Source organism: Balaenoptera acutorostrata, chromosome 10 (genome assembly GCF_949987535.1).
Source record: "Balaenoptera acutorostrata chromosome 10, mBalAcu1.1, whole genome shotgun sequence".
Classification (NCBI taxonomy): domain Eukaryota; kingdom Metazoa; phylum Chordata; class Mammalia; order Artiodactyla; family Balaenopteridae; genus Balaenoptera; species Balaenoptera acutorostrata.
The window spans coordinates 35,698,034-35,724,894 of record NC_080073.1 but is presented as its reverse complement, the minus strand read 5'-3'; the positions used below and the strand labels follow the sequence as shown (position 1 = coordinate 35,724,894).

Below are 26,861 nucleotides of genomic sequence, written 5' to 3'. Positions count from 1 at the left end.
GAAGGAGAGGTGCATGGTGCTGTGAGAGTGTTTAACAGGGAGAACAAATGTGTAAGGGAAGCATCCTGGAGGAAGAGAAGGATGAACGAATAGCCATCATATCCAGGCAAGATGGGAGAAGACGCTCGGGGAGGGTATTACAGTCAAGGAGAAACCCATGCAAAGGCCCGACAGTGGGAAGGAACAGAGGGCACTGGAGAAACTGAAGAAAGCCAGGGTGGCAGGCACTCAGGGGACTGGGAAAGGAGGGTGAAGAAAAGAAGAAGACAAACTGGTCAGCAGAGCCCAGATCACAAAGGTCCTTCAAGATCACATCACAGATCTGGTCATTAGCTGAAGGGTAAAGGAACCCACTGATAAATTTCAAGCCCAAAGTGATGTGATTTATATTTGTGTTTTATAAAAATTACTCTGCTTTCTGATGTCTTCAACTTACCTTAAAATACTTCAAAAAATATAGTATAACTGGATGGATAGAGGGATGGATAGATAGGAGATAAAGAAAATGTAGCAAATGTTAATTGTGGAAACTAGGTGGTAGGCATATGGCTGTTCACTGTGTAAGTCTTCCCACTTTTATGAACATTTGAACTTTTTTCTTAACGTTGGAAAAATTCAGCATATAAAAATCACTCTGGCTGCAGTAGTATGAATGGATTGGATGGATGCAAGACTGGATGTGGGGAGACCATTTAAGGCTATTGTAATCCTCTTCCAGCCACAATATAGTAACAGTGCCAGAATGGACCTTTTACTATAAACAACTATAAAACTGGCGAAAATATATGAAGCAGTTTTGTTTTGTTTTGTTTTTTTTCAGAAGATGGAAATAGGCAACACAGGATTGGGTTCCTTAGGAGAAGGGAAACACATGCAGTAAGTGCCACAATTGTCCTGGCTGTCTGCCTGGAGATGCTTTTAGAATTGTGGCACAGGAGGCAGAGCCCAGAGGAGGACAGTGGTCTATTTGCTCAAGAGGCAAAGAGCAGAGTTTGAGAGGCCAAGACAGCTGGGATTTTTCAGGGCAGGGTACTGGAGAGAGAGAGGTATGCAGAGAAGGGGCTCCAGAAAGCTGAATAGGGAGTCTCTGAAATCTTTGACTATATACTAAGCTGCTATGTGCCAGTTGAATTTATTGGTAGAGAACAGCTACTACAAAGCTGTGAGCTGCTGGAAATCTCAATGTTGGGAAACAGAGGGATTCTGACCAGCTGGAATAGATTGACATTGATGATACATTGGACATTCAAGTGAGACCTCGGAAAGGCCAGGCATTACGGGTAGGGTTACCTTAGCCCTGGAGTAAGAGCCACTCTAGACCTACCCCAGTCTAGACCTGCAAATCTTATAAACAAGCTTCAAAAGGATCAGGACAAGTGGCTAACTTAACACCTGCCAAAACAAGTCAACACCCATTAAAGGAAGACACCAAAAACCCAGATGTTCCCCAAATGTTTCCCCACATCATTAAAAGTTACAGGACATGAAAAGAAGCAGGAAAACGTGATCCATAATCAAGATGGGGTGGGGGCGTCAATAGAAACAAATTGAAAGATGACAGATAAGGCAGGAAAGGAACAAAGAACATATGGGATGAACAAAAAACCAATAGCAGGATGGTGGACATAAACCCAACTGTATCAGTACTTGGATTGAATGAAATGGGCACAGTGTTTTAATTAAAAGACAGAAATTGTCAGAGTGAATAAAAATGCAAGATACTATAAAGACACAGATTAAAAATAAAGGGATAAATATATTAATACCAAATATATAAAATAGACTTCTATACAAGGAATATTTGCAGAGAGAGATATTTCAGAGATAGAGACATTTCATATTCCTGGAAGGGTCAATTCATCAAGAAGACAATGATTCTACATGAGTTTGTACCTAATAGACTTTGAAATACATGAAGGGAAAGCTGTCAAAATTAAGTGGAGAAATCAATAAATCCACAAACATAGATGAAAATTTTATAGTTCTTTCAATAACTGAAGAGCAAGGGGATGAAAAAAACTAAATATAGGTAACATCTGAACACTACCAACCAGAATGACCTAACTGGTACTTATAGAACACTATATCTGATAACTGCAGAATACTCATTCTGTTCAGGAGCACCAAGATAGACCACGTGTGGACTATATTAAAAAAACAAAGTCTCACTAAGTATCAAAAGGTTTAAATCTTGCAGAGTACATTTTTTCTAATAGCAATTGATTTGAAATAGTAACAGTAACAATACGCTGTCTAGAAAGTCCTTCAAATACTGAAAATTAAATGATACATCTCTAAATAACTTACAATTCAGAAAAACATTACAATAAAAGTGAGAAGTTTGTTAAACGGAAAGATAATAAAAATACAACATCTCAATTTGCATTATCCATCTAAAGCAGTGCTTAGAAATTTATAGCTTTAAATGCCTATATTAGTAAAGAAGAAAGGTTTAAATTCAGTGGTCTGTATTCCCATCTAAGAATCTAGAAAAGAAAAGCAAATTAAATCCAAGGAAAGTAGAAAAAAGAAATAAGAACATAAGTCAGTAGAAGAGAAAATGCAAGATATAGGTAAAGTTAACAAAGACGAGTGGACTCTTGGAAAAGCTTAATAAAGTTAATAAATCTTTAGCAAGACTAATCAAAAAAGAAAAATCGATCAGTATTAGAAACGATGGAGGGTATGTCAACACAAATATTACAGACATTAAAATGATAACAAGAGACTAGGATAAATAATTTTACGACAATAAATTCAGTAACTTAGGAGAAATGGACAAATGCCTTGAAGAACACAGCTTATTAGAACTGACTCAAAAAGAAAGAAAAGACTGAAGCGCCCCATATTTGCTTTTCAAATGGAATTCAGAATCATAAACCTTCTCTCAAAGAAAACTGGGGGCCTCAGTGATGTCAAAAGTGAATTCTGTCAAACAATTTAGAAAGAAAGAATATCATTTCTAGAAAAAAATCTCTTTCAGATAATAGAGGAGGAAGGGACATTCCCTAACGTATTTTTATGAGGCCAGAATAACCTCAGTACCAAATCCAACAGACATAAGAAAAGAACAGTAGTTTTCATTAATATAGATGTAAAAATTCTCAAATACTAGCAAATTAAATCTAGCAATTATTAAAAGAATAATACCTCATGACCAAGTGGGGTTTATCCAGGAAACACAAGGTTAGTTCACCTTTGTAAAATCAAACAATGTAATTTACCGTATTAACAGAATGAAGGAGAAAAATCATATGATCATCTCAGGAAATGCAGAAAATGCCACCAACAGTATTCTGTAATATTCATGATAAAAAGCTCTTAGCAAACTAGGAATATATGGGAACTTCCTCAACCTGAAAAAGGTTATCTACAAAAAAACACAAAAACTGTAACTGACAACATACTTAATGGTGAAAGGCTGGATGCTTTTTTTTCCCTGAGATTAAGAACAAAGTAATCATTCCTCTCTCACCCCTTTTGTTCAACATTATACTGGAAGTACTGGACAGTACATTAAGGCAAGTAAAGGATATAAAAGGCAGAAAGATTAGAAAGAAAGCAAAAGCTGTTTCTGTTCACAGAAAACATGATTGTCTACTTAGAAGGTCCTAACAAATTGCCGGAAAACCTACTAGAATTAATAAGTGAATATAGCAAGGTCTCAGGATACAAAAATCAATTTTATTCCTATACACAAGCTGCAAGCATGTGGAAAATGAAATTTGAGAAAATATGATTTACAATAGCATTAACAAATTAAAATCCTTAGGAATAAAGATAAGAAAAGATACGGAAGACCTCTGCACTGAAAACTACTGGTTAGTAAAATTAAAGATGATCTAGGTAAATGATGATGGCCCATGATCATTTGGTCTGGATTGGAAGAGTCAATATTTTTAAGATGTTGAATTTATCTGCATTCCTCAAATTTATCTATTTTTTAAGTGCTGTCCCATTCATAAATGCTAATGGCTTTTTTAAAAAAAACTGACAAGATGATTTCAATATTTATATAAGTTGCAAAAGACCTATAATAACTAAAACAATCTTGACAAAGAACAAAGTTGGACGACTTACACTACCTGATTTCAAGACTTCCATAAGGCTACAGTAAATACAGTGTCATTTTGGCATAAAGATAGGTACACAGAACAATTGAATGGAATAGAAAATCCAGAAATATGTGTATATGGTCAATTGCTTTTTGACAAAGCTGCTAAATAATTCAATGGAAAAAGGATAATTTTTTTTCAGTGAAATGCTGGAAAAACTAGATATGTCTTTAAAAAAGAAAAAAAATGAACCTTGACCTTTAGGTCACACTAGACACAAACACTAACTTGAAATGGATCATGATCTAAGTAAAAAGCTAAAATATAAATGTTTTCTAAAAATACTTCTGCCCTTCATAAATAAGAAGTTGAAAAGAAAACCACACAATGGGAGAAAATATTCACAATACATATATCTGACAAAGGGTTTGTATGGAGGATATACAAGAACTCTTAAATAATAAGATAAACAGTAAACAATACAGTAAACAAAAAATAATTAAAATTGGCAAAAGACTTGAAAAGATACTTTGCAAAAGAATATATACAAATAGCCAATGTACATGTAAAGATGTTTAATATTATTAATCATCTGGGACATGCAAGCTAAAATTGCAGTGAAATTCTACTACATATGTAGAATAGTAGAATAGCTAAAATCAAAAAGACAGTATCAAGTGTTGACAAGAGTATAGAGCAACTGATAATGCTCACATGTTGCTCATAGAAACATAAAATGGTACAACCACTTTGGAAAAGCTTGTCAAGTTCTCATAAAGTTAAACATATACTTACCATATGGCTCAGCAGTTCCAGTCCTAGTTGTTTACTGAAGAGAAATGAAAGCCTTCTGTCCACAAAATGACTTGTATGTCAGCATTCATAGAGCATTGTTCATAGTAGCTTCAAATTGGAAAAACCCAAAGGTCTATCAGCAGGTAAAATAGATAATCAAATTGTGGTATCCAAGTCAAACTTTGGAATACCATTCAGCAGTAAAAATAGAATGAAGTACTAGTACAACATTATCAATGACGCTCAAAAACATTTTGCTGAGGGAAAGAAGGCAGGTACAAAACATAACATATGGTGAAGTTCTGGAAGAGGCAAAATTAGTCTATAATGTAGAAATCAGGTCATTGGTTTTCTAGGGTGGGAAGAGGAAGAGTTTACTGGGAAAGGCAATGAGAGACCTTTCTGGGAGGTGTTATAAATGTTCTTTATCTTGATTGGGGTGTTTTTTACATGGTGTCAACCTTAGCCAAACCATCAACTTAAATCGTGTGCATTTTATTGTTCGTGACTTGTGTCATGATAAAAATTGATTTTAAAATACCATTAAAATAGATTTAAAAGAGTTTTCTGCTTCTGGCTGAGATGGAGTAACAAATACCAGATTTACCCTCCCACCTGAAACAACAACAAAACCCAAAACAGACAATATATGTAAAACAACGGTTTTCAAGACACTGGATGTCAGGCAATGAAGGACAGTGATCCCTGAGAACCAGGAAATAAACTAAATAAGCTCCATAATTGTTCCAGTTTACTGGCTTAAGAGAATTCCTGGGCCACGGCACAAGGAGGGGGAACCCAGGCAGAGCCCTGTGGTCCCCCTGGGTTTAGAAGATGAAGCTAAGAGTCTGCAAAAACTAAGGTGGCTAAAGTATGCAGGACAGAGTACTGGAGAGGAGAGAATTTCATAGAAAGGGAACTCCAGAAGTTCCCCCTTAAGTATTCAGCAGAGTACTTTTCAGCACATGTGTGTGAGGAAGCTGGGGAAAGAATATTTGAATGGATTAGAAAGGATGGTGTTCAGTGCTCGCACAGGGCCAGGAATATTGCCTGTTCCCACCAGCCAGACTGGAAAAACTCATAATTCACAGGACATTGGGTAGAGTACTCAGAAAGGATTTGCCTCAGCAGTGGAATTACTAGTCCTAGACTAAGTAGTGTTCCAGATTGACCTAACAGATTATTAAAGCAAGACCTGAAACGATCAATCAGTTTAGTCCAAGTTACTTAACTGCATCCCAGAACAAAGCACTGGCATATTTGTAGGAATACAAAAATATCTACCATCCAACAAGATAAAACTTAAAATGTCTGGGATTCAGAAGTCAGTAGGCATGCAAAGAAGCAGATAAACGTGACCCATAATTAGAAGATTTAATCAATCAGTTGAAACCAACCCAGAACTCACTCAGATGTTAGAAGAAAAGGACATGAAAGAGTCATTATAACTATATTCCATGTGTTCAAAATGTTAAGCAGAGACATGGAAGATGCAAAAAAAAAAAACCAAAGCCTAAAAAAGTCAAGATCCCAGGAATAAATCTAACGAAAGATGTACAAGATCGTGTCTACACAAAACTTGGCTGAAGGGAATTAAAGAAGACCTCAAAAAATGGAAGGATTGGAAAAATCAATTTATTAGGATGTCAGAAGACAGGTAGTATTAAGAAAAGGAGGTTTTCTTTGTCATGAGAAGAAAGGAAGAGAATATGGGGCAGATACGAGTTTGGTTTGATCGTAGGAAGCTGGGAGTGTTCCTGCCTGATTCCTAGCTTCTCTGAAGCAGGGGGCAGGGTTAACTGCTGGCGGCAAGGGGGTGGGTGAGAGAGTCCTGTCTGGAGAGTGGGGGAGGTTCAAGATGGTGGTTGCAGGGAGTTGGGGAGTGAGTGGACCAGAGAACTGACGTAGATGATAGGTAGCATTGAGGTCGTTTTTGAAGCTGGCGATGACGAATCCATATTGATGTCAATCTATCACATCATATGACTTTTCTGTAGCCACGTTTGACTGCTCTTACCCAGGTATGGAGAAAGGGAGTATCTGAGGTCATCTGGGGTGAGGGTTTTGCTCGCTCTGTATCGTAAAAGGCTGCAAGAGAGTTTAGGGTAGCAGCAATAACATCACTAAATGGATTACTGATGGATCATGAAATCTAAGGTAGATTAGGAGGGACGGGGAAGCCTAACAGACTGAGAGAAAATGGGGATGGTCAGTGGACTGGACGTTCCGAAGAGGTTAGTATTGTTTATAGTAGGAGGAGTGAGACAAGTCAACTGATCTGAGAGGAGGTTGTGGTCAGAGAGCAGAAAGCTTGAATTCATGATTAGGGGTGGTAAAATTTGGAGATCGATAGTCATGGAGATTAATATGTCAAGGGATTGAAAAGCCAGGTGTTGGCAGGGTCAACCAAGGGCTACTGGAGTCCCCCAGGAAGATGGTAGGACTTGGGATGGGGAGGAAGGCTGGGAGCTGGGAGCCTAAGACTTCAGTCTAGGGGGCAAGTAGGAGACAACACAGAGGAAGGGGAGAAGGTCACATAGCCTACTGGCACTGTCCTGAAAGGAGTAGGGTTTTTTGTTTATTAGATTTTTACAGCAGGGTGAGGGAGTATTGGTCTACATGTGAAGAGGAACAGAAAAGCAAGGAGGCTGTCAACGCCACCTTGAGAACCCGAGGTAGGTGGGGTCTGGAAGGGCTACAAGGGAAGCAAAGCAGTAAGCTTGAGGATGACCCAGGTTTCCATCAAAGCAAAGGAGAAGGGGGTGGGTCCCTTTGAAAAGGTTGAGGATACAGGAGAATGTACCCTCTGGAGCAGCAATTCCAGAGTGAAGAGTGAGAGGAGGCTGAGTCAGCGACGGGGAAGTTCAGAGGACCTCAGGATGACAACGCACTGGGTGATGGGTACTGGGCCTTGGACATGTGCCTTGCGCTTTGCTCGGTGACTGCCGGCCTCAGTGAAGAGAGCCGAGGCTTAGTGGTGGTGAGCTCTTCCGATGGGGCAGGGTCCTCAGCTAACGGAGACCCTGGCTCACTTGGTCTGGGGCGATGTTGTCCAGCCCCTGTGGTCTGCGCTCACCTGGCCTGAGATGTGTGCCAGAAGCTCCAGTCTCTGTAGAGACAGCCTGGGGGTGCTGGTAACTCCAGCGGGTGTATCCACAGCCGAGGGTTGTGGCAGTGCTGTGGCTGGGATCCCTGAGCGCTGCCCCGCCTGCGGTGGCTCCTTTGGCCCAGGGGATTCCTAGTTGCTGTGGTTATTGGTTTCCACATGTCGTAGTGGGAAGAGCTCAAGTTCAGAGGTCAGAGTCCTGGCTCTTGTCCTGGCGCCACATTTCCTGGCGACGTGACTTTCATCAGTATACTTCACTTCTCCAAGTCAGGGTCTTCTTGCTCCTAAAGTTGACGGCCCCATTGCCATGTAGTTTCTCTTTTCTTTTTTTTTTTTTTTTAATAAGTTTATTTATTTATTTATTTTTGGCTGTGTTGGGTCTGCGGGCTCTAGAGCGCAGGCTCAGTAGCTGTGGCGCACGGGCTTAGTTGCTCCGCGGCATGTTGGATCTTCCCGGACCAGGGCTCAAACCCGTGTCCCCTGCATTGGCAGGCGGATTCTTAACCCCTGTGCCACCAGGGAAGCCCCCGTGTGGTTTCTCTTACAATGCTGTCCTGAGAACCAGGGAGAGAAATGGATGGGAAGGGACCTTGTAAACTGTAAAGACCTTTGCAAATGTGAGGTGTGGTCAGCATTGGCTGTTCCTGTGAACAAGGAACAAGGCTGTTCCTGTGAATTTGAAAAGCCTTCTTGTTTGCAGTCTGAATAGTCACGTGCCAGCTGTTGTCTCCAGGGCCCCGCGTCTTTCCAGGACCTGGAGTGGCACTTGAAGACCTAACCTAATTTCTCTAAGTCTGATTGTCGTAAGAGTTTGTTTTGGATTCAGGGATAAAATACTAATCCACTCAGAACTAGATCATTCCCTTGAAATTCTGCTTTAAAATAAATCTTGGTTTAAGTTATCCAAGCGTTTGGGGCTTTTCGGCTTGTGAGTCTGGGAGGCTTTCACTGAATCTGAGGGATTCTAATCCAGTGGGTGGTGGCACACTGCCTGCCCAGAGGTGTGCTGTTCCCAGAGGCCTACCTGTCCTTGAATCATATGCCGGTACTTACAGATAGGCTTACGGGGACCTACGGTACTTACAGATAGGCTTACGGGGACCTACGGAGGAACGCCAGGGCCCTCCCTGTGTGCACGCCAGCACCTGCACCCTCTCCCCTCCGGCTCTCAGTCAAGTGTACTTGAGCACAATCTGTACCGAGCCGTGTGCCCTGGGAGAGCAGTGGGGGGCTGGCAGGTCAGAGAGGGCTCTCCTGAGGAAGCCGGACTCAGGTGGGGCATTGAAGGAAGGGCGTTTGTAAGGATGTCAAGAAAGGAGGATGCATGCCAGACCCCAGAAGTGGGGAGGGGAGCAGGGCCTGGTGTGGCACGCACTTCAGGAGCCAGTGAGTTGGCCAGTGGGGCCGTCGTGGTACTCTGTGCTGTCTGGGAGTCGTGGGGCAGAAGGAAGTGCCTGGTGACGGAGGCGGGGTTTTGTCTTTAGTTCATGGGAGCTGTGGAGGCGTTTGAGCAGCAAGGTGATGGAGGCGGGCCGGGCCTGGAAGGTAAAGCTGTGCTTCTCTGGGCCGAGTGGAGTGAGGAGAGCTCTGGGGCTGGGGGCTGTGGCAGAGGGAGCGGGGTGTGAGGAGGTGAGAGTTCCGGCTGGGGTGGGAATGAAGGAGACCTCATGGAAGATGGTTGAGGGTCAGTGTCTCTCAGATGAGGAGAGAGCTGTGGATTTGTCAGCTCTGGGGTATGGATCACGTGAGGGAATTTTTCTTTAGTACTTATTGTTGTTAATATGTCAGTTATATATAGATCTATGCCCGGCGCTGGGCTAGGTGCCTATAAAAAGTTTATTTCATTCAATCTTCTTAGCTACTTTAGTTGCTGTGTCTTTTGCCTCAGTTTTACAGATGAGGGAAGCAATGCTCAGAGAGGGTTTGTTTTTCTCGAAGTCACACAGCTAGTAAGGAAGGAATTCCGGGTAAGCTAGGGATGAAATCTGAATCTGCTCGACTCCAGAGCCCAGGCTGCTTTCTCATCAGTTGGAAGCTCTTTCTGTGTGTGATGAGAGGGTGCCCCTGGGGGATCCCATCTGTCAGACTGGCTCTGTGCTGATACATCCTGAGCTGTTCCATTCTTCATGCTCTGCCAGTTTCTTTCTCTTCCCCCAAATTAATTACTCAAAGTAAAGGGGAATCGTGGAATATGGAGACTTCAGAGAAATTGGGGTTTTTTACCTCTGAAAACTCCTGTGAACAAGTCCCAGTCTATCTCAAGAGGTCCTTTTGGGATTCTGTTACTGGGTGGGGGGTAATCTCTCTGAGTCCCTGAGTCTCCCCTATAATAGGATGCTCTTCCCTTGTTCTCAAGTAAGTCTGGTGGTTCAGAAAGGGCACTCCACCCATCCTGTCCTTCAAGGAGAAGCTCCGCAGAGGGAGGACCCCATCTCCCTTAGTGCCTCTCTCCAGGTGGTCTGCCTTTGACGTGACCAGTGAGTGGGATTTGGGCTGGAATTCCTACAGGGATTGCTTTGAGGACTTCCCAGCTGGTGGGCTCTGTTCCAGCTTTTTCCCTGGGCCAGTGTGGCTCATCTGTGGTCAGATCCCCCAGCTGCCCTTTGAATAGGTGGTGCAGCCCTCTGTCCATCTCAGGCTCTTTAACCAGGCCCTTAGCAGCAAACTGTTTTGATGCAGAAGCAGGACAGGGCCTGGGCTCGCTGGTCTCTTGCCACATGTTGACTTTGAATGGTTCTGCCACCCTCCCAGGTCAGACGTCAGGTACACATTTTTCTCATTTTTCTTTAAAAACCAGAATCTGACAAGTCTAGTGAAGTGTGGTTCTCAGATGACTTCTTAAGGAGCAGTATTTGAAGCTGTCATGAGAAGATGTGGTATAGTTGGCAGGGCTCACTTGATTGATACATTTCACTTGGAGAAAGTGATGTCAAGCAAGAGGCCCATGTTTTTGAAGAACACCTCTTAAAACATGTTTTTTAGAAAACAGATTGAAACAAGAAGTCTGTAACTTTCAGCATACAACCCGGATTCTTATCTTTTGGGGAAATGTCTTTGGTAGCCATGGAAACTAACTTCAAAGAAAGAGCAGCTCTTCTGTCCTCAGACAAGGGGATGTGGAAAGTGTTGAAAGGAAAATGTATTTCATTCTAAGAGGCTTTTTCTCCATGGGTGACTTCTTAGACTTGTCCAGGACTCTGACTGGCTTAGTTTTTGTTTTTTGCTTGTGACAACGATGGGTGCGGTTTTAGGTGATAGAAAGTTACAGGTATGTCCCATGCAGAGCCCACAATCACGTCTTTGACCTATCATCATTAACGTAAGGCCTGAGCCTATAAAACTATATATTTAATTCAGCCTAATCTTATCGAGCAACTGCTAATGACCAGGATTTGTGATAAGGAACCAACATGCAAAGATAGGACAGACACAGCCCCTCCGTCACAGGGCTTACAGTCTGGTGTGTAAGAGCGAATATTAAATAACAAATTGCAGGGCAAATTGGAGAAATGTTTTTGTAGGCTGACCCAGCTGAGTGGGGTGGTATTTGGAAGAGTAGTGAGTTGAGCCTCACTTCGGGAACAGCCTGGAGCTGAAAGAGCTCTCCGTGCCTTGGAGAAAATGAGGGAACTTTAGGATGGCCGGAGCACAGGGTTCAAGCCAGGGAGTGGTCCGAAAGGACTGGGAGAGAGAAGAGTGGACAGATCGTGCATTTGTTCTCTCCGTCCATCCCCCCTTCCTCTCGGGCAGCATAAGTGCTGCCCTGTCCCTGAGCTTTGGTGTGTTCAGGGTGCCCTGCTGTCGTTCACAGAAGATAACTCACCCTAGTTATTAAGAGCTAGGAAACACCTACTCTGAAAATGGTCCATCTTCCCAAAAGACGACAACTCTTCTATATAAAGCATCTTCACAGACGTTGATGTCAATAAAAGAAGCGATGGACATGAAAAGGGGAGGATTGCTTTGAGAAAATCTCTTAATATTCCCCAACCATCACAAACAGAAAAATTAGAAGGCACAGGATCCCTTCACACAAGGATTCCCCATGGAGTTTGTTTCAGGAATGAGCTCCCAAAGAATAGTCATGATGTAGTTGGGTGATGGGAAGTGTGATTGTTAAATATTTTTCTCGACCTGCTTGCTGTGTAGACAAGGGTCCTCCATTTGCTCTTGTCTCTTTGGCTCGCCGGTGGTTCCCCTTCACTTCTTAGAGGCCAGTGCCTAACTTCCGTTAAAGGGCACTGTCATCCATCAGCCCTCGTCCCCTCCGTGGGAGCTACCTGCAAGGGAGCACATCTTATCGATGGGGTGCTGCAGTCCAAAGCCCTCCCCCCCCCCCATTCTGGCCTATTTATTTCATGCAGAGTGAACACATTTTGGCTGCTCCTGACTTTTTGCGGTTGAGGGAAAACTGGAACAAAGCCAATGATTTTGATGAACTTTGAACTAAACCAGTACCAACAATTTAAAATTTGTGTGTGTGTGAAGCATCACACACTACTGTTGATTTTTTTAAAATAAAACACCCAATTTCCTCAAACTCAAACTGAACTTATGTGCTTTCCAAAAAATTAAATTTAAGCAAAAATGTTTTTGAACCAAACTGCTCTTTCATCCTGTTTTATTTCCTTTATGTCTGTGTAGGGGAAATAATTTAGGTCTAAAGAAGACTGGCCTCTGCTGATAAAAATCAGTGGCTTATTTCTTCAACTTCCCCCTCCTCTTAGCCTTTTTGTGGGGGGTTTGTTTTCTTTTTTGATGAATTTCTGAGTCTTTTCTATAGAAGTCTGAGTCCTAGTGATTCCGTTGACCTTGCTCACTGGAGGTTTTTGTGCTTGTTTGTGTTTGTTTTCTCTGTGCGTGTGTGTATAAATTTCAAAGCATTTAGCTTGTCTAAATTTTATTTGTGTGGGTTTGGTTAAAATAAACAGTACTACAACCCAAGAAAAAGCTCCATCTCTAAATCAACATGATTTCCAGTGGCCCATTTATTTTATGGGGCATTTGAGAAATAACAGATTCCGGAGCAGACCGTGCGTCGTCCTTCTGCACTGGTGGCAGTCACGTTTGACCTGCGTTGCCATTTCAGGGCGATGGTTTGCTTCAGGCTAAGTGCTCTCTCTCCAGGAGTGTTGACTGAGCCAGGGCTCCCAGAGCTGGGGATGGCAGGGCCTGTAAACCCTGGTCAGTGTCAGGGTTTGGGGAGGTCTCTGCAGAGCGTGAGGCACGTGCCTGGCTCCTGGTGGGGGAAGTTATGTAGGGGCTCCCGGGAAGGAGGCTGGCTGGTTTTGGGGAGTGAAGGTCAGCATGTGGGGAGATGAGCAGAAAAGGTGCTGTCACCTTTCTCTAAGCCCGAGTTGGGGCTCTGGAAGAAAATCAGGATGCAAGGGTAAGCGGTGCTTTCTGCCCTGCCCCTCCCTTCCTGGTCCTGAGCAGTAAGTGTCCAGCCTACGCATATTTTGAGCCAGGAGGCGGAGGGATTGGGAATCCTTTGAAAAGAGGCCTGGGTTTGGAGCCTGGTTCAGAGTCCTTTGTCCTGTTTACCCGGCATGTGACGTGGGAGCAGTAATGTCACCTTGTTGAACCTCGGTTTGGGCCTTTGTGAGACGGGAGTGAAAATCCTGGTCCTGCCTGTGCCGTAGGAGGCAGTGAGGCCTGTGGGCAGCGAATGTAAAGACACTCCGAGGGCTCCAAACACACATCCCGATACCAAAGGGGTTCGCTCCGTTCCTGCCGGGAAAGAGGACCATGGCCTGATGCGCTCCCCCGCGGGAAACCAAGTCAGCCCCCCGCCGTGCAGGCGCAGACCCTCTGGAGCTGCTGGAGGTTGGCTGGGGCCCAGGGCCAACGTGCTCGTGGGTGAGGGGCTGCTCAGGGTGGTGAGGGCTCGGGCTGCGCCTGTCTCGGAGCTTCCGCTTGTCGTCTTCTTTGTGTCGCTCCATCTGTGTGAGCCCCGTGGGGGCAGGGAGGGAGCCGGGGGCAGCACCGTTGCTCTGCAGGCAGTACCCCTGGTGACCCTTTCTTCTGAATGCTCTCAGCCCTTCTGGTTCTCGGCTGCCAGCACTAAGAGAGGGCTCCAGGCTGCCGCCCAGGGAGAGGAACAGAAAATGAGGAAAGGACCACTTCACAGCAGTGGGGTGTCCTGCATCCCTCTGAGCCACTGAGGAGCCTGGGGAGACTCGAGTCACAGCTACGGTCAGACGCAGCGCGGGGCAAGTGCTGTCCTGAGGGGGGACAGGGTGATGAGGTGGGGCCTGGGGAAGACAGACGGTGAGGTCTTCACCACATCCTGTGCGCCAGCTTCTCCGCCGAGGGCTTAGTCCTTCTACCAAAGGTCCCCGTTGTACCCCTCGAGGGAGCTGCTGCTTCCAAGGCTCCCACTTCCCATTTTTGTTGAACTTGGACTATTAGAAATTTTTTCCTTCTGTTGTGCTGAAAGCAATCTTCTGAAACGTCCATCCACTCCCTGGGGCACACAGCGGGTCTGCTTCCTCTTTCCCATGGCAGAGGTTTCCCTTCCAGAGGTTGAGGACCAGGGACGTGGCTCTTCTGTGGCATCTCTTCTCCGTCTGACCTCCTGTTTGCCCTTCCTCTGCCCCCTGCCCACCCTGCCTTTCTTTCCTGAACGCTTAGGCAGGCAATGTTCACCTGGTAGGTGGTGTATCACCTGGCCCTGCAGGAAGGTCCATATTAGCTGAGAAGACAACGGTGGGTGTGCCAGACCTAGGGGACCACGTGGAAAGGGTGGAGGTGAAAATGACCAGACTGTAAAGTGGAGGGTGGTTGGAGGGACAGCAGTGTCAGGCTTCATAGTTGCTTTTCCAAATGGTGTAAGAAAGTTGGGAATTGTATCAGGACCCTGTACTTTTTTTACTCGCATTTTTATTGATGTTAAATCTAGTCCATCACCCAGGGCTTACTGAATACCTTCTGACCTCCTCACCAGATTTTCTCCTTACATGATCTCATCTTCACACATCACTCCTAGAAAACAAAGCTGATGGTGACTCTCTCTTATCAAACTTCTGTTGGTTCCCCATTGCCTACAGGGAAGCACGTCCCTTAGTTTGGGATTTAAGGCCCTTCCTGGACTGACTATAAGCTGATTTTTTTTTTTTTTATCCTTATCCATTCCTATGTTTACTCTCTTCCTCCTCGGCCTCCTGTGTGCCCATGTGGAGGTCCTTAGGAGGGTGGATTTAGGAGCTGGATGGGCTTGTGGGACCAACCTCCCTGACCTCAGTTGCTGTGTAATGAGGGTGATGCCACCCTTGCCTCGCCGTTCACACTCTCCATCCAGCGAGGATGACGTGTAAGGAATTGCGCTGGGCTCCGTTAAGGACACCGCTGAGGAGGCTGCAGGGAGAGGGCACGCGTGCAGATCCACGGCTGGTGTCGGTGAGGAGAGCGCTGTGGTGACTCCAAGGAGGGCAGAGCTCTTCGGCTGGGGTAGCCAGGGAAAGCTGGGTCTCGACAGGTGAGCTGGAGTTCAAAGACGGGAGAAGGCTGCTCAGGTGGACAGAGTTCTGTGGACAGAGGCTCACAGGGTTGGGGAAGCAAAGAGGAGTGTAGCCAAAGTGCAAGGTGTACATTTATGAGAAGGGGAGATAAAGCTGGAATAGCAGGTTGGGAAGCAGGTGAGCGCCAGGCCAGGGTGTTTGACCTTGATTCCCGAGGGCACCAGTGAGGACCCCTGAGGCATTCTGAGCAGGACGACACCATGGTGGAGTCCAGCTGTGCAGGGCTGGTGACCAGCCAAGAGGGAGGCAGGCCCTGAGGAAACGCTCCAGCTCCAGCCCCTCCAGCCACCTCGATGGGTGAGGTGTGTGCAGACTGGCCAACGTGAGACCCTGGGGAGTTGTCAGGTCCAGCTGGCAGGGAGATTCCTCCCTGAGAAATCGCTCCTTATGGGACATAGACCTGGAGGGAATCTAACAACCTGAGACAGAAACTCCACCCCGTAAGCCTGTGATTAGGGAAAATGGCAGGCTGGTGGTGGAGACTGCTCCTGATGGTATCCACAGGCTCAGACGCATTCGTTTCAGGCTTCTGGCCAGTCCCAGGAACCGTGGGCTTTCTGTCCTGGTGCTTTCTGGCCTCTTTAAGGAGGAGGGCTCGTTTTGTTGTGTGTTATGTCTTTTTATACCTCGTCTCCTGTGTGCCTGCTTGAAGAGGGGCTCTCTTAGAGGCGAGAGATGTGGAAAGAAAGAAATGGACAGCATTGTCCATTCCCACAAGGAGCCTTCAGTCTACCCGGTAAGCGGAAATGAATGTAAAACAACATAAATTTGCATTTGATTAGAGCAGTTACGTTTTCCAAACATTTTAACAAATTTTTTATTTGGAAGTAATTTCAAATATACAGAAAAGTTGCAAGAATAAGAATATCTTAGTAAACAATCCAGGTACCCTTTACTCCAATTCACTTAATATTCTATTAATATTTTATCTTGTTTGCTTTTTAATTTATAAGGGGTGTGAACAGGTTTTTAAAAACACTTTAAAATTCCTTACTGTTTTTAGTTATTCGGGGGCTCACATTATCCCAGATTTGGCCCGTGAGGTGCATCTCATGCCCCCATCATGTTTTGTTTTGTTTTGTTTTGTTTTTTAAGCACTTTCTTACTCTCTTAGTACTGTGTCTACCCTGCCCCAGTCCTGGAATCAGCCATTTCTCCGAAGACTACTGGTCCTTTTAATGGGAAATGGTAATAGAGACCAAGATCTGGGTGCCAGGTATGCTCATAACTACCGGGTATGGGGGTATCTTTGTTTCTAGATCTTTCCAGCAGAGCTAGGAGGTATATGCATTTACATACACGTACCTACCTTTATACGTGTAGTCATATGCATACATCTTTAGAAATCATGAGTTCACATCAGTATTCCAGTTGCATTCCATCCCCAGAGGGCTCTTTCTAATGGTCCCCTTCCCGTCTTTCTATATCCGTCCTTCCACAGAGAGAACACTGGCTCCCAACTGCATTTACGCATTAACTCATTTGTGAAATCCTGTAATACGTCTGAAATAGTTTCAGCATGGTTTCATCCATATCACTACAAAAAACCAAACTGACTAAAAAGAGTTGAGCATTTGTCTGTGGTTCTGCCCTTCCCCCAGTCCTGTCCAAGATGGAGAGGATGCAGTCAAATGTTCATGAACTACTTGAACTAGTTTTGTCTTTCTCCTTCAGGGTGGTTATGGTATTCATTTGAAGTACAATCAGATTCATGTGTTTCAGTTCACTTCCACTTTAAGGGTACTTTTCCTCCTTCCCGTCCTTGTTGATTTAATTAAAAATTTAATGTGTAAAATGTTAACATGATTCTAAACGTCAAAATTATAGAAAGTGTCACTCCTACTTCATCCCATCTGCTCCCTTTGTCCCCATCCCTTATTTTGTGCTTTATCTTTCAGATACATCCTACAGTAGTGTTTGTTTCCTTATTTCCTCTTCTTTTGCATCCAAAGGGTAGCACAATATATGTGCTTTTTTGTCCAAGCACTTCTTAAAATCTTTTTTCTTTTTTTTCCCCCTTCTGATCTGGAACAGGTAGGCTTCTATCACATGTGAGCTGTCAGATTTCTAGTCACTTGTGAAAGTCTGACGGTTTCTACCAATAGCTTTGTTAAATTAACTTTTATAATAGTGACTGTTATTTAATCCCATAGTAATAGGCTTCTAGAATGATAAATTCTTAAGTGAAATGGAAAACTGGTTTTTTCATCATCCACTGAGGTTGATAAAGATTCAGTGGACTCAGGTGAGATTTCTTGGGATGCAAGGTTTGTTGTGATGGGAACGAGTTATTTTCCACTGAGCAGATAGTGGTACAGGGTTGATGGGGCACTTGCTGGCTTATCAGGGTCACTCTGAGCCCACTTTGATCCCATGTGTCCTTTTGTGCTTCCCTCTATTCCGCTGGCATCATGCAGCTTAGAGCCCATTCATAGCGGTTTGCAATTTTTCTCCTTTTGGTACTTGAGAAACCTCCTCCAATTGCCTTTTATTATTCCCAGATTCAACAACTAAATGTTATACATTTGGACTTCACAATTGTACAGTGCTTTGTGATGTTCACAATAGCATCTTATTGAATGTCTGACTTAATCCCTGTGAGACAGGAGAACAGGTAGCATGTCTGTTTTGCAGGTGAAGAAACTGAAGCTCAGAAAAAGAAAGCGACAGAGTAGGGACTAGAGTCCAGGTCTTCTGACTGAGAGCCCAGTGTGGTCTGGGAGGACCGATGGGACAGCTGAGTTTATCACAAACTCCCTTCACCTCCACCCTGTCTCAGAGCCAGCAAAAGGAGATTTATGCCTTGTCAGTTTCAGTTCTGTCCAAATCAGTAAATGTTACGCACCTGCTAAGTATTAGGCCATTCAGAACTGTCTAAAATCAGTTCAGAGCATTTATATTAACAGTTTTGTTACATGAACAGTTATAATAGTGATTACTATTTAAAATAAATGGGCTACAAGCCAGGACTTCGCAGCGTTTTTTTGTTTTAAACATTTTAAAAAAGATATTTATTTATTTATTTGGCTGCATCGGATCTTAGTTGTGACACGTGGGATCTTTCGTTGTGGCGTGTGGGATCTTTCGTTGTGGCATGTGGGCTCTTCGTTGCAGCGTGTGGGCTCCAGAGCATGCGGGCTCAGTAGTTGCGGTGTGCAGGCTCTCTAGTTGTTCACGTGGGCTCTAGAGTGCATGGGCTTAGTGCCCTGCAGCATGTGGGATCTTAGTTACCCAACCAGGGATCGAACCCACATCCGCTGCATTGGAAGGCAGATTCTTAACCACTGAACCACCAGGGAAGTCCCATCAGCAGTGTTTTTTATTCTCAGAAATTTTAGTCACAGTAGGATTTTACCTCTGCACGCTTTGCTGTGTCCCAACAACCAAGAATGTGCAACAGTGATGCAGCTTGTTAGAGAGAGGGGTTTTGTATTTCTAATGTAAAAAAACTTAATGAAATATGATATTAAAGCAAAATCCCCTGTGAAACTTAAGGGTGACTCTTTTGCTATTGTAGTAATTTTCTTTTTCAAGAACTCAGATGATATATGTAACCAAAATAAGAATACCCTGTTTGTATATAATCATGTGAATTGAATACTCTCAGTTCAGAGTCAAAACATGCAGAAAGATTTGTGCTGGGATACTTTTGGTAAGCAATAGAATTGAAGGCCCACAGACTTGGTCTTTATAGCGTATTTAAGAGAACAGATTACATGATGCATTTTCATATTGACACGTGACACTCCAAGGCCTCCACTTGTTCAAGAATGAGATTCTGGTTCAGGTGTGACATTTTCAAAGTTCAGATTCATTTGGCGGACCTACCCCGAACTGAGTTATGCATGGCCGGTATCTCAGGAAGCCAAGGCTGAGAAGCCCCACATCATTCTGAGGGTATGGTTCGCGTGAGCAGCAAGATGCTGCCTGCAAAGGCCTTTCTGTTTTGAGAGGGAAGGTGTTCTCCCCAGGAGGGAAGGTCCTGGGCTGAGAGTGCAGAAAGCTTCTCTGGTCCTTGATGGGCTTCGGCTCCCCACGCGAACCCCCTGGAGTCAGTTCCCCCGCGAGCCAGGCTTAGGATGCCCCGCAGCCTTGCCGCCTCCTCACTTGCCAGTGGGTGAAGGTGGGACAGACCATCCCTAACAGAGCCAAGGACAGATCCCAGGGCATCTGAAAACTGGGTGATATAAGGGCGATGAGGTTGTCCTTTCTCACGGGGCGGGGGGAGAGGGTGCAGCTTGGTGAGGATTCCGGTTTCTTACCTGAAGCATCAGTGTCACTGGGTGTTCAAGTGTCTGTTCAGCTCATCGACAGTCCAGAGTTGGGGGGGTGGGGAGAGATAGTAGAGGTTGGCTTTTTAGGTAAGCAGGTCACCTCCCCTTCGTCGCTTGGCTTGGGCTGGGTTGGGTTAATGAGGTCCCTGCAAGGGAGATGTGCTGGCTTTGGGCTGGAAGGAAGGCAGACGTAGGGTCCGTCAGCATTCAGGGCTCTGTGGGCAGAAGCTGCACTGCCTGTCGTCTCATCTGCTTTCTTAGCTGCTTTTTAATCGTACTTCCTAAATCCATAACACGCATAACTTGGCTCCTGGAACAGTTCACGGTTGGAAACGCAGATGGTTCCTTGTATATGAGAATTGGGTAATCATCCACCTGACTTCCTGACTTGCCTGAGCAAATGTGGGATTCTGTATATACGCAGAGATCCAGGCTTGCAGACGGGAAAGGTAGAGTAAACAACGAACAGTTGGGAACATTTCCATGTCTGCCAGAGCCTTGGCAGGGCAGGTGTTCCCATAAATGGGCAACAAATCATACTGCCTTTTCCCCTTCTATAGGGAGGACTTCTGGGGAAAAGATCATGGCAAGAAGCGAGGGTTAAGAAAGATAGCAGTGCTTCATGGGTGCTCCATTTCCTGTCTGGGAAGGGGGAACGGGGCTGTGAGGTGGGTCTGCTCTGACCCTGTCCTCTGCTCTGGCCAGAACTGCAGCGGGTGGGGAGCTGGGGTCCCAGGACTCTTGGTTTGGACAAAGGGGCCGATACACATTAGGAACGCTGAGTGTTCCCTCAAAGTATGGAAGAAGCCCTCTGTGACCACAGCTTGGCCCTCGTGAATCCTTTCTCTCTCAAGCGTGATGCCGGCTATCTGAGGAGGCTCTGGGGAGGTGGGACATCTCTGAGTCCAGGCCCCTGGTGGGGGGTCACGGGCCTGCCGTGACAGGCAGCTCGTGGTGTTTTGGGACTCGGCTTGTTGGGAGCACAGAGCTCCTGAAGGGAGTTCGTTTTCTGAGGGACGGTGCATGTGCGTTGGTGTGGTCTCTGCAACTCTGACCCCCACAGTCTTGCTTGGGAAGGCACTGTCGTGTGTCCTGTCCACGTGTGTGGCCCCCGTTGCTGTGCTCATGTGGCTGTGCTCGGTGCCGTGTGTCCTGCTGCAACACTGTTGTGCAGCAGGGCAGACGGCTCTCAGCATGGGTACCCGGCGACGTCCTGACCTGTGCCTGTTCTCTTTGCCTCCCCCCAGAGAATTCTCAAAGGAAAGGGAGAAGGCGAAAGCACGGGGAGACTTCCAGAAGCTGCGGGAGAAGCAGCAGCTGGAAGAGGATCTCAGGGGCTACTTGGATTGGATCACCCAAGCAGAAGACATTGATCCTGAGAACGAAGAAGAAGGAGGAGAGGAGAGCAAACGAAATAGTAGGTGGCACCCCTCCTGCGCGGGACCAGACAGAGCCCGTGTGCCCTTCAGATGCCCGCCCACGCAGGTGTCTCTCCCTCTGACCTGGTCTGAGACTGAGGCCTCCTCCCAGCCCTCCGGTTCCTGGGCCTGCACATCAGCGAGAGCCGTGCATTTACACCGACTCTGGATTTCTGCCTGGGGTGTGGGCTTTAGATACGTATCTCGTCTTGTGGCTTCATGGTCGGGGAGGGTCAGCCGGATGTGCCGGTTGCCCCTCTGGAATGGAGTAAGCCCCTTCTCTGGGGCAGGGGTGCAGTAAGACACCCTCGCACCAGAGGAGACGAAGTTGTGGTTCCTCCAATTCAGAGCGAGTTATTGGAAGGGACCTTGAAGAGCAGGGCGCCTTCGTCCCTTCTGCTCCTTGAAGTGGCTCCCACCTGCACCAGCCAGGGGACGCCAAATGCTTAGCCCATCACCGGCCAGGAAGACAACAATTCGCTGTTTAGGGCGGTGTTAGGAGGCATGTGAGTCAGCGGGGCCGCTCCGGAGCCCACCCAGCCGGTACCCGACACGGGGACACCAGGCATTGCTTGGTCCACCCCTGGAATTCATTGTCATTGTCAACCGAAGCATCTCTTTCATCATATGCTTTTCTTGCTCTTACTCTTCCTGAGGCCATCTGTGCCTCAGGTAAAAGTGGAAATTGAAGTTCGGCAGTGGAGTTGACTAAGGTGCTTGTGATGTGTTTCAAATCTAGACTAGTTGATAGTAAAGACCGAGGGCGCTGGTCCATTGAGAGGCCTGGGGACGCAGGTTAGGCCCCGCCCCGTGGAAGATGGCTGGGTAGGCCCCCCCGGAGCGGAGCCCCTCCAACTTCATGCAGTCAGCCCTTCGTTCAGCAAGGCTGGGTGCGGGATGCCAGGCGGACTCGTGACGGGTGGGGGGACGTGATTTGCTCCTTCTGGGGAGGGCGGGCCCGCACACAGGTGAATGCGGCACGAGGAGACGGAGATGTGGGTCGGGCGAGGAGGCAGGCAGTGTGCCCAGAGGAGGAAGGGATGGCCTAGGGGTCTAGGGCATAGCTGTGGGCTCGCGGGACCTGGGCCTTGAAGGACAAATGGACCTGAGATATGTCAGGAAAAGCAATCTGAGTTGAGGCAGTGGTGTGAGAAGGACGTGGAGGTGGGCAGACAAAGGCTCGGGGAGGCTGTGATGGGCTCTTCCTTCAGCTGGAGGCCCGAGGGTGTGCAGGTGAGGGTGGGACGAAGCAGGGAGGGTGGCCGAGTGAAAGCTGAGGCTGAGACCCAGGGTGGAGGGGATTCTTGACCAAGACCGCCTTCGCGATTCTCCAAGCCTGGGACTCTGTGAGTCTGTGCTTCCGTGGAGAGTATTTCCTGTCATCAGGGTTGCGCACTTGACTCAGTCCTGTATGCTAATGGTGGGGAGAGGCCGGTGCGTGCAGGCCCCCTGCTTCCCAGGCTGCACGACTGCCTCCTCAAGGAAAGCCTGGGGGTCGCCCCCTGAGGCCGAGGGAACTGGGGAGATCTCTAGACTAGGTTTGTCGACTATGGGATGAGAGTTTCTAAGTGGACGTTCATGTGAGTTCCACACCCGTGACGTGCCCGCTTTGTGATGAGGTGTCAGGAGTGTCTGCGTGTCTTCGGCACAGCTCTGCCTGGGGCGTTTGCACCAGAATCCCATGGCCTTCGCAGAGCTTCTGCCCCTGCAGCATGGCCAGCACAAGCCTGCAGCTCAGGGCTGCCTGTCCCCCTCTTTCCCTCTTCCCCTCTTCGTTCCCAAGCTGCGGTGTTGACGCTGCCCCGCAGAGGACCACCAGCCCCCTGCCCTGCTCTCCTAAGCCAAGCCCGTCACCTGTTATGTGTAAACGGGCAAAGGTCTTGTCCTTTCTGTGGAGCAGAGCACCTTGCTCTGCCAGCGTAGGTGTGTCCTGTAGGGGCTGAGCAGGGCCCTCTTTTGTAGGTGGATGTTCTTTCATCTCCTCATTGCTCCACCTCTAGAAACAGACAGCTGTCTACCTTAGCGGAGCCAACATCAGTTGTGCTAGAACTGTTTCTATGGCCTGTGATTTGAGGAGTAGGGATTTTTGCTGGACTTGAGCCATTGTCTCCCAGTCGTCCTGAGGGTCCACTCTTGTGTCCTAGCCCATTTCCTGTGTCCTGCCACTGCCTGTAAGGGAACGTCTAATGGCAAAATCAGTGCCTCTGCCTTTGGAGACCTTGCCGTGGTACCTTAGTGTGAGACAGAGTGGAGAAACTGGCATCTTAACCCAGGGCCTGCTGTCCACTGTGGGAGCCCAGAAGGGCACGGGGGTGCGGGCTGTGGGGGAAGCAGGGAAGGCCCAGCGGAGAGGCCATGCCCCTGCTGCGCTCTGAGGGATGAGCAGCCTTTGGCTGTGGAAGGTTGGCGGGGGAGTGCTTTTCAGGCTGAGGAAATGGCATAAACAAGGTGCAGAGGTACACATGTTCAAAACCCTTAAGTGCATTACTTAGTAATCAAGGAAGGAAATAAAGCCCCCTTAAAAGTTGCAGAGCCTCAGAATTCACTGTGTGACCGGTGCTCCAGTGCCCAGAAAGCTGCGCCGTGTCTCAGGGACGTCAGCATCGTGGCTTCTGCTCTGTGCAGTGATGTACAAGTGAACATGCAGGACCAGCTGGGTGCTTGGTCCAGAATGGCACCTCCTTCCAGTGCCCCCTGGCTTTTCAGTGGCTCCTTTGCCAGGTGCTGGGGTGTCCTGTGGAGCGAGGCTTACAGTATTCCCCTAGTCGTCAGAGTCCCAGAGCCTTGACGGATGATGGTTGGAAATGAAGATGTAAATCCCAGGCTGTGGGAACCATGTTGAGTTTTAACTGATTTGAGAAGAGACCCCAAGCCTCCTCCCCAGGAGCACATTCCCCGCAGCCCAGACCTCCTGGAGGAGCAGTGCTGTCAGGGTTTCCCTGGGGCCTCCCGTGGCTGCCAACCGTTTCCTCCTTGCCACAGCCAGAAACACAGGGGAGAATGGTTCACCCCGGCCCACGTGGTCCTCCTCACCAGCAAACAGTGGCTGACTTTCCACCTGCACACACCAGGTCTGGTCTCTGTCACCTGTTGGCAGGCAGTGAAGTGTGGGCATTGCCACTGTCCTCCCCGAGTGTGTGAGACTCACCCCCGACCCCAGCCCTGCCCTGCATTCTCGCTGGAAAACGGGTGGGGCACTCCCTCGGGCTCCCGACTGTGTCCACACTGCCTCAGGATGCTGACTCCATCGACTGTCCTTTCCAGTTGGGTCCTGGATGCACTGGGACAGTTTCCTCCCACACATGGAGGAATTAAGTGACAGTGTGAGAAGAAGCCTCCCTGATGGCTGAGACTCAGCCTAGACAAAGGGGACTCTTGGAAGCCATTAATAACAGCAGGTGTCATAAGCCCAACGAAGGCAGGGGCGGGGCCAGGGGGCATGTTGATGTCCCTTCTCTGGAGTTGGCTGCAGTTGAGTTTGGTGACTTGGAATTTGGACTGGAGTATTAGGCACATCACCCAACATCTCTGAGCCCCAGTTTCCTTGGCTGCAGGAAGGGGCAAAAGCTATTTGCCCACAGAGTTGTCATGAGGGTTAAATGTTCGATAACCGGTGAGAGTCGTCATAGCTGTCACAGTACTTGCTGCTGCTGTTGTCATTAAACTCCAAGAAAACTTGACCTAAACAGAATTCTTTTTGGAGAATTACTAGATCTCTACTCAACCTCAGGGTGAGGACCCCTTTTAGGATCATCCCTGTACTTTCGTGTTGAAGAACTATAAGGTTCTCAAGTACTGATGGAAAACAAATCTGTCAACTCGGTCACTTTCGAGATATGGTAGCACAGCCTTCTGGCCCTTGAAGTCCATTTCTAGTGTGGTGATGCTTGGTGTCAGAGAACAGATGTCAAATCAGGTGCTTGGAGATGCACTCACATTATCTTTTCTCTCTGATCCACTAAATATCACTGTCTGCATCTGCAGTACCCAACTCTGGCTGTATTGGGTTGGCCAAAAGGTTTGTTCGGTTTTTTCTGTAAGATGGCTCTGGTAGCACTTAGTTGTCTTCAACTTCATTCAAAACAATTTTGTTAGATTGTATGTGACAGCTGTCATATCAGTGTGCATTTAAAAAAAGGCATCAAAATTGGTGAATTTTTGTGTAGCCATTTTAATATTGAAGATGGAAGAAAAAAGCAACATTTTCAGCATATTATGCTTTTATTATTTCAAGAAAGGTAAAAATGCAACCAAAATGCAAAAAAAAGATTTGTGCAGTGTATGGAGAAGGTGCTATGACCGACTGAATGTGTCAAAAGTGGTTTGTGAATTTCACGATGGAGATTTCCTGCTGGACGATGCTCCACGGTCAGGTAGACCAGTTGAAGTTGGTAGTGATCAAATCGAGACATTAATTGAGAACGATCAACGTTATACCATGCGGGAGATAACCAACATACTCAAAATATCCAAATCAAACATTGAAAATCATTTGCACCAGCTTGGTTATGTTAATTGCTCTGATGTTTGGGTTCCACATAAATTAAGCGAAAAAAACCTTCTTGACCGTATTTCCACATGCGATTCTCTACTTAAGCGTAATGAAAACGTTCTGTTTTTAAACAAATTGTGACGAGCGATGAAAAGTGGATACTGTACAATAATGTGGAATGGAAGAGATCGTGGGGCAAGCTAAATGAACCACCACCAACCAACCAAAGGCTGGTCTTCATTCCAAAGAATGTGATGTTGTGTACCTGGTGGGATTGGAAGGGAGTCCTCTGTTATGAGCCTCTTCTGGAAAACCAAACGGTTAATTCCAACAAGTACTGCTCCGAATTAGACCAACTGAAAAGAAAGCAGCACTTGATGAAAAGCATCCAGAATTAATCAACAGAAAACGCATAATCTTCCATCAGGATAATGCAAGACCGCATGTTTCTTTGATGACCAGGCAAAAACTGTTACAGCTTGGCTGGGAAGTTCTGATTCATCCATCGTGTTCAGCAGACATTGCACCTTCGGATTTCCGTTCATTTAGGTCTTTACAAAATTCTCTTAATGGAAAAAATTTCAATTCCCTGGAAGACTGTTAAAAGGCACCTGGAACAGTTCTTTGCTCAAAAAGATAAAAAGTGTTGGGAAGATGGAATTATGAAGTTGCCTGAAAAATGGCAGAAGGTAGTGGAACAAAAGGCTGAATACATTGTTCAATAAAGTTCTTGGTGAAAATGAAAAATGTGTCTTTTATTTTTACTTAAAAACCAAAGGCACTTTTGGGCCAACCCAATACGTGACGGTCACCTGGGGAGTGAGGACGCATCCTGGGGCCGTGCCCCACCCCACGCTGATTCACTGGTCTGTGAGGCACCCATGCGTGGCTCCCTGGAGGTTCCAGTGCGACACCAGGGTTGGGGACTCCTGAATGCCAGCACGCTGAATATCACACTTGGAAGAAGACAGAAAGAGAGACGTTCCTTCCTTTATGCCTATCTGGTAGCTACGGTGACAGGTAGCTCTGGCTTTGTGTGTGCACAGATTATGTACAACGCCATTTCCCTAAATTTCCTGATAGAAAGCTGGTGTTACACAATTAACTGAATGGACAAGATTCCCTTGGAAGTTAGTTCCTAAGCATTTGGGAAATTTTCAAGGATAATTTATTTAACTTTTTGCTGAGCTTCAAGTTTCTT

At 46.5% G+C, this 26,861-nt stretch overlaps 1 protein-coding gene across 4 annotated transcripts in view; it reads left to right on the top strand.

The window, feature by feature from the left end:
• CACNA1D (calcium voltage-gated channel subunit alpha1 D) overlaps window positions 1–26,861 on the top strand; it is a 322,525-nt gene that overhangs the window by 195,996 nt on the left and 99,668 nt on the right. For all 4 annotated transcript variants that reach the window (XM_057555475.1, XM_057555477.1, XM_057555479.1 and 1 more), the window contains exon 9: window positions 20,998–21,167. In XM_057555475.1, the coding sequence (XP_057411458.1) occupies window positions 20,998–21,167 (170 nt within the window). The remainder of the gene's footprint in view (window positions 1–20,997; window positions 21,168–26,861) is intronic.